The 13,937-nt window shown below is 37.6% G+C and overlaps 1 protein-coding gene across 7 annotated transcripts in view; it reads right to left on the bottom strand.

Moving 5' to 3' along the window:
* The window catches only part of ACACA (acetyl-CoA carboxylase alpha), a 262,916-nt gene that overhangs the window by 58,042 nt on the left and 190,937 nt on the right, over positions 1-13,937 (bottom strand). For all 7 annotated transcript variants that reach the window (XM_044001690.1, XM_044001692.1, XM_044001691.1 and 4 more), the window contains 4 exons: positions 5,230-5,499; positions 4,495-4,592; positions 3,056-3,176; positions 1,406-1,516 (listed from right to left, as the gene is read on the bottom strand). In XM_044001690.1, the coding sequence (XP_043857625.1) occupies positions 1,406-1,516; positions 3,056-3,176; positions 4,495-4,592; positions 5,230-5,499 (600 nt within the window). The remainder of the gene's footprint in view (positions 1-1,405; positions 1,517-3,055; positions 3,177-4,494; positions 4,593-5,229; positions 5,500-13,937) is intronic.

Below are 13,937 nucleotides of genomic sequence, written 5' to 3'. Positions count from 1 at the left end.
TCCCTGGCTACTCCCCTCCCCAAAAGGGAAGGTCAGTCAGGTTTGCTATGCTAGCTATATGTCTTTTCTTAGCATGGGCCATGTCTAAATAGGCCAGCATACAGCACATGGCTACTTCTCCTAAATCTCACCTTACAGACTCTGTTGTGAAAAACCAGTGGGAAAACATGCACTAACTTCTTCAGCAAAGGGATCAATGGACGGAGTCCTTCTCTATTCCTTTTACTTGAAAAATCAAATCATCAGAGAGAATTTCCAAATATCAACTACTTCACATTCTTCTTAGAAGATTCAGTCCCCTACAGGATGCCTGGCAAAGGACCAAAAATTTCTGAACTTGTATGAGGAGAAAGCCTGCAGAAGTGTTCCATACTCAAAGTGGGAGTACCTATGGTACCTGTGGCCTACTTAGAAAATGAGACTGAAAAAGCCAAAACCACCGTTGCTTTGTGTGCATCTACTTATCCTTTCTTATTATTTCCTTACAGGAACCAAGTTCATTAGGTATGGCCTTCAATGGGAAAAACTGCAAGTGTACCTGGAGGGTAAAAGGCTTAAAGAGGATCAATCTCCCAGCACCCTCTTCACGAAGTAAGACAGGACTTCCTATAGAACTCTACTTTTGTAAATACACAGTATGCACGGGACAGATGTCGGGGTTTTTTTTTTTTTTTTAAGGAGTAAGTACTCCTATTTCTACCTAAAACATACAAACTTTAGCCTATGCCATGTTAGCTAGGAGAGCCCTCAGCCCCAAATGTTAGGAGACAGACACTGACATTGTTACTACTGTGAAAGAACAAAAGAGCAAAGCAAACTTATTTGGCTTCATCTAAATAAAAAGCTGAGAAGAAAGGCAATGAAAAGAATGAAGTTCAAGGAAGAGATGCAGCAGGGAAAGAAAGGAATGAAGGCAAGGACAATAACGTTCTTTCTTTCTTTCTTTTTTGGACAGAAGGGACAAGAGCAGAACATGCAAAAATAATTAATCTGGTTCAGCAGCATCAAAGTTTTAAAACATCCCGGGATGCTCCTGCAAAAAACCTAGTGGAACCTCAAAACACCCATGAGTGCATAGCAATTCCCATTAATAAAACCATATACTGATCAGAGAACTGGGAGGCACAAGTCCCTCTTCCACTCCAAGGTAGCATTCAACCTTTGACATGTCCAGAAAGCCAGAAGAACTAACAGGGATAATAGAAAAAAGGGAAGGGGTCTGGATCTCACTCTCGCTCTCGCTCTCGCTCTCTGCATACCCAATACCAAAAAGCTTCCTGAAAAACTCCCTCACACTTACTAGCTGTGTGGCCCTAGGCAAGTCACTTAACCCCAATTGCCTCACCAAAAAAAAAAAAAAAGAAAGAAAGAAAGAAAAACTCCCTCACAAACCTCATGAACTTACTTTGTTGAGGGCTGCAGCTCCCGTCAGAATCAAATGGGAATTCTCAACCTGGATGGTTCTCTGCCCCAGTCGAACTAGATAAGCTCCAATTCCAATGGCTCGGCAAGTTACCTTAGGGGGGAAACACAACACCCACATCAGACATCCAGGCCACAAGTGTGTTTGTGGGCATATGACATTTAGATTGCAAACAGTCATTACCAGTCATGGGCTATTTCTTTGTATCTGTTCAACTTATAATAACCAAGGGCTCCACTTAGGTTCCAAAAAAAAACACCTTTATAAGTATAGTAAAGAGGAAACACTGCTAAAAACAGCATCATAAAGAACAGTGGGTTTTGCTACACTGCAAAGCAGGACATGGTAGCTGAAAAAGCTAATGTGATCTTAGGTTGTATTAGAAACATAATGTTCAGAATGAACGAAGTTATTACACTTCTATATTCTGCCTCGGTCAGCTAATATCTATAATACTATGTTCAATTGTGCTGTCAGATTTTAGGAAGGAGATTGGACAAAGATAGTGAGAGGTCTTGAAACCATGCCAAGATTAGGAGAAGAAAGTGAAGGCGTTCCGCATGGAGAACAGAAGCAAGAGGGGCAGATATAAACGAAAATCTAAGTGTATGAAGGATCACCTTATGGAGGAATGATTTAATCTGATTCAGGTGGCCCCCCAAATCCAAACCAAGAATGATGGCTGGAAAGAGCAGAAAGGATGATTCTGACTTGATCAAAGTATAAAAACTTGCTAACAATTAGAGCTCTTCAAAAATGAAATGAACTACTCTATTCTAGGGGAGCTCTTTAAACAGAAGCCAGATCAGTGCTTGGCTGGGGTACTGAGAGGGGAATTCTCTGCTGACTAAGAATAAGATTAGATGATCTCTAAGATACCTTCCAACTCTGAGATTCCATGGTTCTAGAAAATGAAACACAGGTAATATCAGATTATTCAGAATGAATTCAATCAAACACCTTGGGGAATTCCTCAGACTCCCTGCTGTTTCCTCAGGTTTCCCACCTTTTGCCCATTTCATAACGGCTTAGTACCTTCACTAAATTAGACAGAGGAGCAAGAAGAGGTGAAACTCCAACTAATGCATTCTGCTACTTGTTTAGCTCCAGTAAAATGCCCAGTGGTGAATGTGAAGGCTGAAACTAATAGAGGTACTTGGTTTACCTGGAGATTTCAACTATACCCATTAGCCTTGCTTTGTACTGACTATCATGACTTCTCAGTAAGCTGTAGACATACAAACAATTAACACCAATGTAGCCAACTTGAATTCACCCTAAATCAGATTTTAAAATAATTTAATTCAGATGCCAGATAGATGTCAATGAGGAGGCTCTCTAGATCACTGTCCCACTCAGGTTATAACAGCAGTAAGGTGAATTTAATGACAATATCTTAAAAAAAATTTTTTGGACAATATTTCTTTTTGTTTTTTGTTTTATTTTGTTTTGCAGGTCATTAAGGGTTAAGTGACTTGCCCAGGGTCACACAGCTATTAAGTGTCAACTGTCTGAGGCTGGATTTGAATTCAGGTCCTCCTGAATCCAGGGCCAGTGAATCCACTGCACTACCTAGCTGCCCCAACAACATCTTTAAAAAAAATTACACATCCTGACTACTAAGAGATTTACCAGGCTGATGGTGATGATCTCATCATATGCCAATGAGGATTCTCCAGCAATCATCCCAGAACCCCTGAGGTTCTCAGCCCCAAGTCCATCTTCTTTCCCAATGATATCTGTTATCTTGTACCTATTGGATACAACCAAGCCAAGTTATGAGTACCAAAGAAATAGAATAGTCATTATTAAAAGTTTGCCAAAAAACCCCTGTAATTTAAAAAAAAATTTAGCACCCAATCTCCTGTCCATTGTTTTCTTCATGCATACCCCTTTTCCTCTTGCCTTGCTTCACAGTATGCCCTTTTGTGTCCTTGTTAGAAGGTAATTTCTTCAGAACAGGGACAGGGTACTCCTTGGTATGATATGCAGTCATCATTAAACAACAGGGATTTTACATATGTCTTCTAATGATCAGTACCAATGTAGTGAAGTAGTAGGAGAAAGTAGCCCAAGGCTCAATAGTATCTCCTTTTCTAAGTCAAAAACTAAAGGGAAGAAGGATCATAATGACCACTTTCTGGCCCTGGCCTTTTGAAGGCTCAAATGAAGTGAGATGTTGCCCAAGTGATCCAGAAAGAATCACATAGCTCCAGTGGGACAGTCATTAGTCTTCCTGGCAGGGGATTGGAAGCACTAGCTGACAATGGGAAACAGGAGATAGGGAATGGAGCTAATAACAGGAAGGAAAAATACAAATTTGAAAAAAGAGGTGAGCATATATTATTTGTTGTTTTACATGTGCCCAGAGGGCTTGGCACTGAATATGTTTTTGCAAATTGAAACAATAAATAAGTATACCATAGAAGCTCTTACTGCTTCCTTTTTATATTTCTTTGTTCCCTTCTTTATTTCTATCTTCTCTATTATTCTTTTTCTCTGAGTTCTAGATATCAATCCTACGGCTTTGTGTCTACTTCCCAGACTACCCTTCATTCTCTGCTTTTATCATCTTTCAATCCCTCCTCAATTTGTCCTCTGCTGGTATTTAGTGCCTCTCTTCAGGAATGAGGTTCACTTCCAATGAGGTTTTTTCACCCAAGGACTGAAACCAGAGAGTGCTGTTTACTGAGCAGTCCCAATGCTGGAAAAGATGTGCTCACCCTTTCACAAGATATACAACACATCTACAAATACTCATGTGTTCACTGAGCATTACTGGTAGGGAAAATCCTTCCAACTCAGGACCCCTCCCACACGTCATTTCTTTGCTTATATTATTCTGGGATGCTGCATTTTATACTTACTACAACATCTTCAAATAAGTCAACATTTCACATTTACTGATTTATGACCTGACCCATTCCTGATCCAGGACTTTATAACAACTTTTGAAGTGATTGTAGCTATCAACAATCCTTGACATTATTTACTACTATATTTACCAGACAAACAGGAAAACACAACATCTCCCTTTCAAAAGGCTCATCCCCCACCCTTTATGCACCTACCTGGATTCCCCTTCATCTTCTACATGCTCACAGTGAACAGAGTTCAGGGCGCTGACCCTCTTATAATCTTGAGGAGTCAAATATAAATACTTGTAACCCTGTGAAGGACAAATGGTTTTAACTCGTTAATTCCTGACATCATAGAGTGGGTAGATGCAGCAAAACAGATATTATGCAGCCTGTCCCAAAGCTATCTGTAAATTGCCACATCGCTTCTTGAGAGACATTGCCTAATATAATACTAGCATGGTCAGTTCTACTTTGAAAGAGCTAGTCACTGACCATCTACCTGTGAAACAAGACGGTTTTCAGCCTAAACTTCAAATACACTCCATTTAATTTCCATCAGGGACAGAGGATGCATCACTCCCTGGCCTTCAATGACACTGCTTTTTAGAGACATCACAACAGAGACTCTTAAATTATGACACTTTAATTTCCCAAATCTAAACAGTGTTAGGAGAATGCAACTGGGTAGAGGGGAGACAGGTAACTGAAGAACCATGCAAAAAATCCTCAGATTCAAAGAAATCAGAAATCTGTGCTGTGCATTGCTGGTAGTTAATCACAAATTCCTTACTTTTGCTTTAACCACAGGCCCTTTCTCAACATGTGCTTTCTAACTGCTAAAATTTCAAATTTCCAAATCCTAATAAATGACCTGTCTTATTTTTTAAACAAAAACTATCTGCCACTATGTTGTTCTTCCTTGGCCCTTAGTCTTAGTCTTCTTACCTTGTAAGGATCATCAGCATCCACCCAGGCCACATGGAACATGTGGCGTATTTCCTCTGCCAACCCAATTCTTGCTCCACTGTTAGCTGCCACATAAATACGAGGGATACCCTCTGCCCTGGCAAGCTCAGAAGCCCTCAGAAATAGCACATCTTCTTGAGGTCCAAAGGACCCAATTCGATAGGTGATGTCATTTCCAATAACAATGATATCTCGTCCTTCTGGGTACTCAGGACTCTTGAGAGTCATTTTCCAAGCTACCATGCCAATCTGCAAAGGCATAAAGAAATACATGAATAAAATAATAAAAAAATAAGAGTCTTTTGTCTTTCAATTCTGACATTCTGACAGTTCTATGGGAGAAGGCTGTGGGAAAGTGGAAAGCAAAGACATGAATTCAAGGAGGAGATGAAAGTAGTCTAGAAGCACAAGAAAGACAGAAGAAGAGGTGATGAACTATAGCTGGGATGTGAAAGTCAAAGAGACAAGACAATAGGAATGATGACCAGAAGGCATCTCAAACTTATCACATCCAAAACAGAATTCATTATCTTTTCCTTATGATGACTTCCTGAATTATGCTATCCAGGCTTTTCTATTTCGTCACGATGTTCAGATATTCAGATAATCTGGTAGTTTTTAAGATTCTGTCTCCCCTTTCCCAAAGAAATCATGGAAGGGGGAAAGGGACCCACATGTACAAAAATATTTATAGCTGCTCTTTACGTGGTAGCAAGGAATTGGAAGTTGAGGGGGTGCCCATCAATTGGGGAATGGCTAGACAAGTTGTGGTATATGAATACAATGGAATACTATTGTGCTGTAAGAAATGATGAGCAGGAGGAGTTCAGAGAAACCTGGAGGGTCTTACATGAGCTGATGATGAGTGAGATGAGCAGAACCAGAAGAACATTGTACACAGTATCATCAACATTGAGTGTTGATCTACTGTGATGGACTGTATTCTTCTCACCAATGCAATGGTACAGAAGAGTTCCAGGGAACTCATGATAGAAGAGGATCTCCAAATCCAAGAAAAAAAAAAAGAACTGTGGAGTATAGATGCTGATTGAACCATACTATTTCTTTTGTTTTGGGTACTGTTGTTGTTTTCTTCTATTTTGAGGTTTTGCATCACTGCTCTGATTTTTTCTCTTGTAACAGAATTAATGCAGAAATAGGATTAATGTTACTATGTGTATGTATATATGTGTGTGTGTGTGTGTGTGTGTGTGTGTGTGTATAGATGTATGGATATATAGATATAACCTATATCAGATTACCTGCTATCTAGGGGAGGGGGGGAGGGAGGAGACAGAGGGAGAATAATCTGAAATTGTAAAACTTGTATAGGCAAAAGTTGAGAACTATCTTTACATGTAACTGAAAAAATAAAATACCTTATATGTAAAAAAACAAAAAAAAGATTCTGTCTCCTTAATCTGTTTTTCAGGTCAGTTATTTTCAATAGTGTATAACTTAGATTTTCTTCTCCTTACCCCGATCTTTTAATTTTATTACTTCTTTTCTCAGGGAGTCACTGTTTTCTGTTTGGTCCATTCCAATTTTCAATAAGTGAATCCAATTTGTGTGTGAAGTTTGTCACTATGGTTCTTAACTACTGATTCCCCTTTCCATTTTTTCCCCTCATCATTTTACCTACTATTACACTGTGTAGCTTTTGATACATTTCCTTAATGTTCCTCTGTAGTACACATAGCCAAGTAACTCTTCCCTGAGGATTTACTTCAGCTTGTGGATTTATTCTTTTCTTGGTGTTAACCTTTTGAGCTTTCCTTCAGTCCACAGTATTTCTTTATTGGTTCATTGGTTTTTCTGTTTATCCATACTTCTACCCTCAGTTTCTAGGTAGAGACTTTGTACCTATGTCACATTCTGCTCCCTCCTATAATCTTGGACAATATGGGCAAGGCCCTGCTTTGGATGTTGTGGTTAATACCAGACTTTCCCCCTCTGCAGGAATTTCTGGGTTTCTTGTGGCTCTACTCAAGTTCTGCCCTTGGTTCCTTCTCCTAGCACAGATTTGTATGCAGGGCTGTCTCAGTCCTAAAAGGCCCCCAAACATATGTTGTCAGTTGCTCTGGTACCAGACCTTCTGCAAGATGTGAACTGTTTTGCTTTCCTGGCCCTTTCACATGCTGTGGCTTGGGCATGGATTGCCTTGGTACCAGTATGGTCCCATCTCCTGTTGTGATTCAAGTTCAAGCTGCCTGGGCTCTGGTCTGGCCCCATTCCTATCTAGTCTGGCTTATCTCCCTTTTGAGCCTCCACAAGTTTCTAGCACTCCTGTGGGGTAGCCATAAAAATCATCTATATAAAACCAAAATCAAGCATCATTGCAGTGGAGAGATACTAGAAGCTTTCCTAATACATACAGGAGGAAACCAAAGATTCCTACTCTTCCCTCTATTAGATAATAGATAATCTGATACATTTCTAAAATTATTAGCAATAGCGTTTTGACAAAAGAAAGAAATTAAAGGTATAAAGATAGGAAAAGAGGACACAAAACTATCCTAATTTACTGATTTAGAACATCTTAGGGAATCAGCAAAAATACAAACTGAGATAGTCAACAGCACTGGCAAAAACAGAGCTACAAAGTAAATTCTCAAAAAATCACATTATTTCTATATAACAATTACAATACCCAAGAGGCAGTAATAGAATGGGAAGTCCCATTGTAAATAACTACAAAAGGCCTAAAATATTTGGGGATCAAGCTACAAAAGCACACAAAATACTCATAGATTCTATTAGAAAGTGCTCCTTAAAGATATAAAGAATAATATTCAGTGCTCAAGGCTAGGCTGTATCAATATAATAAAAATGAAATACTACCACAAAGTACAATATTAACATAATACCAATCAAATTATCAAAGGAATACATTACAGAGTTGATAAAATAATAACAAAATTCATTTAGAAAAATAAAATAACAAGGAAACTAATGAAAAGAGGTAGAGATGAAAGGAGAAAAGCACTTTCAGACCTCAAACTATATTATAAACTAGTAGCCATCAAAATCATTTGTTATTGTTTTAAAAAGAGAGGAAAATCAATAGAATAGGCTAAATATGAGAGGATCAGAAACAATGGAACTCAAAAACCTAGCATCTGATAAACCAGAAGAAAACAAATGACTCAGGAAAGAACACCCGATTTGATGAGAACTGCTGAGAAAATTAAATAAGCAGTTTGTCAGAAAATAAGCTTAGACTAACACATTATGCCATATTTCACAATACATTCTAAATGTATGTAACTTTAATGTTAAAAATTATATCATAAAAAGTTAGAAGACTAGCAGATCATATACGTTTCAAAGCTATGGGTAGAAGATGCATTCTTAGCCAAAGGAAAGAATCAATTACAAAAAATAAAACAGATCCCTTTGATTACATGAAACTGAAAAGCTTCTGCACAGACAAAATTAATGCACCCAGGATAAGGGAAGTAGTTAAATGGGAAAATTTTCATATCGAATTCCTCTGAGAGGGTTTGATATCCTAGATATAAAAACAACAAATAAACTCTATGGCTATAGGCATAGATACAAATATGGCTATAGATACTGGTATATAAAAAAACAAAAACCACACTTCAACAGATAAGTGATCCAAGGACAGGAAGAATTTTCAAAATTTTCAAAACTGCAAACTGTTAAGAACCATATGAAAGAATCTTCTAAAACAAAGCTTTTTTTTTTTTTAATTAAATTTGTGGTCTTGATTTCATTTTCTTCAGCTATTTTTTCTCTTTAGTTTCCTCCCCTCAGTAAATACTCCTTTGTTTATAGTTTTGAGTTCCAAATTGTATCCTTCCTTCCCTTCTCCCCTCCTTGAGGCAGTAAGCAATCAAATATAGGTTATACATGTGCAATTATGTAAAACAGTGCCACATTAGTCATTTGTACAAGAAAACTTGAATAAAAGAAAAAAATGGAAAAAAGTGAATAATAGCTTGCTTCAGTGTGTGTTCAATCAACATCAGTTCTTTCTTTGTAGGTGGATAGTGTGCTTTATCATTAGTCTTTTGGGATTGTTTTAGATCATTGTATTGCTGAGAATAGCTAAGTCATTCACAGTTCTTCATCAAACAATACTGTTGTCTTTGTGTACAACACCCTCTAGGTTCTGGCTCATTTCACTATATATCAGTTCATGCAAATTTTTCCAGGCCTTTCTGAAATTATCATGCTTGTCAATTCTGAGGGCACAATAATATTCTTTTTTTTTTAAACATATAAGGTATTTTATTTTTTCCGTTACATGTAAAGATAGTTCTCAACTTTTGTTTATACAAGCTTTACAATTTCAGATTTTTCTCCCTCCCTCCCCTCTCCCCTAGACAGCAGGTAATCTGATATAGGTTATATCTATATATCTATATACATATAGATATATATCTATACATACACATAATAACATTAATCCTATTTCTGCATTAATCCTGTTACAAGAGAAAAAATCAGAGCAGTAATGCAAACCTCAAAATAGAAAAAAAAAACAACAGCACCCAAAACAAAAGAAATAGTATGGTTCAATCAGCATCTATACTCCACAGTTCTTTTTTTTTTTTCTTGGATTTGGAGATCCTCTTCTATCATGAGTTCCCTGGAACTCTTCTGTGCCATTGCATTGGTGAGAAGAATATAGTCCATCACAGTAGGTCAACACTCAATGTTGATGATACTGTGTACAATGTTCTTCTGGTTCTGCTCATCTCACTCATCATCAGCTCATGTAAGACCCTCCAGGTTTCTCTGAACTCCTCCTGCTCATCATTTCTTACAGCACAATAGTATTCCAGCACAATAATATTCTATCACCATTATATACCACAGCTTGTTTAACCATTCCCCAATTGATGGGCATTCCTTTGATTTCTAATTCTTAGCCACTAGAAAAAGAGTTGCGATTTTTGTACAAATAGGTCTTTTACTCTTTTTTGGGATGCCTTTGAGATATAAACCTAGAAGTGGTATTGCTGAATCAAAGAGTATACACAGTTCTGTTGCCCTTTGGGTATAGTTCCAAATTGCTCTTCTGAATGGTTAGATCTTTTAACCACTCCACCAACAGTGGATTAGCTAATCCCATATCCCCTCCAGCATCCAATATTTTCCTTTTATAAAACAAAGCTTCTTGGGGCAGCTAGGTGGGCAGTGGATAGAGCACTAGCCCTGGATTCAGGAGGACCTGAGTTCAAATCTGACCTCAGACCCTTGACACTTAATAGCTGTGTGACCCTGGGCAAGTCACTTAACCCCAACTGCCTCACCAAAACCAAAAACCAAAAACAACAACAAAAAACCCCCAGAAAGCTTCTTAAACTATGGGAGGAAAATTTGGCAACAGTTTTATTAGGGGTTATTAATTTAGACATGGCTTGAAGTTAAAATTGTTTCTATAACTTATTTGATATGCACTGTTGTAAAATAAATGACTTAATATATTTTTGTGTATCATCCCTGAACCTTTTATTACAACTGAAGTTAAGTTGGCAACTTTTATATAATTTATTTTTATATTGGAGTACATCTTATAGGAGTCTGAAATTCCTTAATGGAATCTCATCTTCCAGATGGGGAACTGAATAATGCCAAGTGAAAAAACTGGGTCTTAATTTTTTGTTTGTATCTGAGTTTCATATGTAACAATTAGATAACCTAAAATTTTAAAATCTCTAATCTAAAAGTTTCCAGATTTCATTAGAAATAAGGTTTGGAGCTAACTTTCATTATTTGGTCTGGTCATTGGCAAAATAATTTAAAGTTGTGTTAAGATCAATTTTGTAGGAGATTTTCAGCTGAGGAAGAGGATCTAAAGAACCCAAGAAAGGCTGCTCTGCAATCACACCTGAGATCAAACCCGGAATATAGAGCTGAATCAAGATAATGTCCCAAGAATCCTCTATAGGAGTTGAGACTTCCAGAGACTGAAATGGACATTTTCTTTTTTGTTTCCCTTTTGCATATACTATCTGTAAGATCGACCTCTTAAAGGGGACTGCCCCCATTACTTTTGTCAATGCATTGTTTTTTGTTTGTTGTTTTTTGGTGGGGCAATGAGGGTTAAGTGACTTGCCCAGGGTCATACAGCTGGTAAGTGTCAAGTGTCTGAGGTGGAATTTGAACTCAGGTCCTCCTGAATCCAGGGCTGGTGCTTTATCCACTGTGCCATCTAGCTGCCCCCTTGTCAGTGCATTGTTAACCATCATAAGCCCCATAGTTAAGAACCCTTTGTAAAGTATTTGTAATATCAGTTATTGATTCATTGAGAAACCGAGAAACTAATAGTTTCTCAATGAATCACATGGGGAATTGCAAGAAAATAATTATTAGTAATGGATTTCTTGGGGACCCAGAATTCACTTTCTCGATGCTTTCTCCCCTCCCCCCTCCCAACTCCTGAAAGTCCAGTTCTCCTAGAGAAACTTCATCACATCTCATCTGAGAACAAAAAGAATGGAGATAAAGTCTTTTGTCTACATCAGCAAGGACTAATAGAATTAAACCACACCTAGATAATAGACTTTGTTTTGAGCAACTTTAGGGAGGGTCTTTTGTGTTCTTTTCCCTGATGTCATCTCTAGAGTTCATTTTAATGTAAACTACCATAAAATCATGTCAACCAATGGAACTGAATGATGCTAACCAATTTAACTTTGAACAAGGTATAATGATCTGCCTCTACCAAAAGAAGATAAAAACCCTAGGAAGACACCACAAAAGGTTTTGTTTTTAACTACAGCAAGGGTCTTCCCAGGATCTTGTAGGTCTTCTGGGTAGTCTGGGGCTTTTCTCCTTGAGCTAATTGGCATGCTGAAGCTCTCTCCCTGATTTCTCTACCATGTAGCCTGAGACCATGAGAAGTTAGGGAGATACATGGTCAATACTTTACTGATATTATATACATACATACATATACATATATACATATATATATATAGTTTTTTGGGGGTTTTTTTGTTTTTTTGAAGGGCAACAAGAGTAAAGTGACTTGCCCAGGGAAACACAGCTAGTAAGTGTCAAGTGTCTGAGGCCGGATTTGAACTCAGGTCCTCCTGAATCCAGGGCTGGCGCTCTATCCACTGTGCCACTTAGCTGCCCCACTGATATAGTATTAATAAATTAATAACACTTACCTCAAATTAGTGTCTATAGTAATAGCAAAAGTAATTTTTAAAAACACAACAGTAAAAGGTAATGTATGCCTATTTTTTATACCTAAATATCCGGGATCATGTAAAAATTTCTCAGGCAAAAAGGAGTTCCAAGTGGAAAGTTTAAGATATCCTACACTAAATCACTAATAATAAAAGAAATACAAAATAAAACAACCCTGGAGATTGCCCCCACACTATGAAAACTGGCAATAACAAAAGATGAGAATAGATAATTTTGGAGGGGTAGTAGTGCATTATTGGTAGAGCTACGAATCAGTACAACTATTTTGGAAAACAATTTGGAATTATGGAAATAAAATGATCAAAATGTCAATACCCTTTGATGCAGATTCCACTAATAGGTTTATACTTCAAGAAGGCCACTGATAAGAAGAAACGCCCCCATACCTCAAAATATTTATAGAAGCATTTTTTGAGATAGCAAAGAATTGAAAACATAGTAGATGTCCATCAAATAGGGAATGAAAAGATCTACATGAACTGATGCAAAGTGAAGTAAGCAGAGCCAAGAAAACAGTATATACAACGACTACAATATGAGGGGAAAAATACACACACACACACACACACACACACACACACAAATGAATACTGCAAAAATGTAAAGAACATGGACCTAAAGAAGATATTCCCAACCCTCTCTTTTGCAGAGCTGAGAGGTCCACAGGTATGATATGATGCACATATTTTCAGACCTGTTTGATGTACTTATCAGTTTTACTTTGTACTTATTTGTATTTCTTTTCCTTGTATTTCTTCTGTATAGATTTAAATATGCAACTGCTGTCTTTACAGTTAGATTTTAAGTTCCTTGAAAGTAAGGATTATTACATTTTTTGTATTTATGTCCCTATCACCCAGCACTGTGCCTCACATGGTAGGCATTTAATAAATGTTTGATTAACTAACTAATGAACTTATCGGGCATGATGTGGGGGAGAATTCTTGTTTAAGTATAGATTGGGGGAAAGCTAGGTGGCGCAGTGGATAAAGCATTGGCCCTGGAATCAGGAGTACCTGAGTTCAAATCCAGCCTCAGACACTTAACACTTACTAGCTGTGTGACCCTGGGCAAGTCACTTAACCCCAATTGCCTCACTAAAAAAAAAAAATTTTAAATTAAAAAAATTTAAGTATAGATTCGTCTAGATGGCCTCTTGAAGTCCTTTCCAATCACTTCTGTTTTCTTATTCAAAGTTAATAAAGGCATGAGATGCTATCCAATCAGGGCCTTCAAGACTTGCTATACATAGCTGTCATACTCCCTTGGGAATGAAGAGGCTGAAGATGACATACTTGTGCTCACTAGATTATGTTGTGCAGATTTAATGTGTTATAGATTTCACACTTTGTATTGTCACAGCTCCTACTACTGGGTATGCTTTAAAAAGGTGGGAAAAACAAAGCTGTGCATTTTTATCACAGAACTGACAACTAAACAAACCCGTGGCTCCCCAGGACACATCATGTCCTGCAGACTTCATAAGATCCCAC

This window comes from Dromiciops gliroides, chromosome 4 (assembly GCF_019393635.1).
Source record: "Dromiciops gliroides isolate mDroGli1 chromosome 4, mDroGli1.pri, whole genome shotgun sequence".
NCBI classification, from domain to species: domain Eukaryota; kingdom Metazoa; phylum Chordata; class Mammalia; order Microbiotheria; family Microbiotheriidae; genus Dromiciops; species Dromiciops gliroides.
This window is presented reverse-complemented; position numbering and strand designations above follow the sequence as displayed.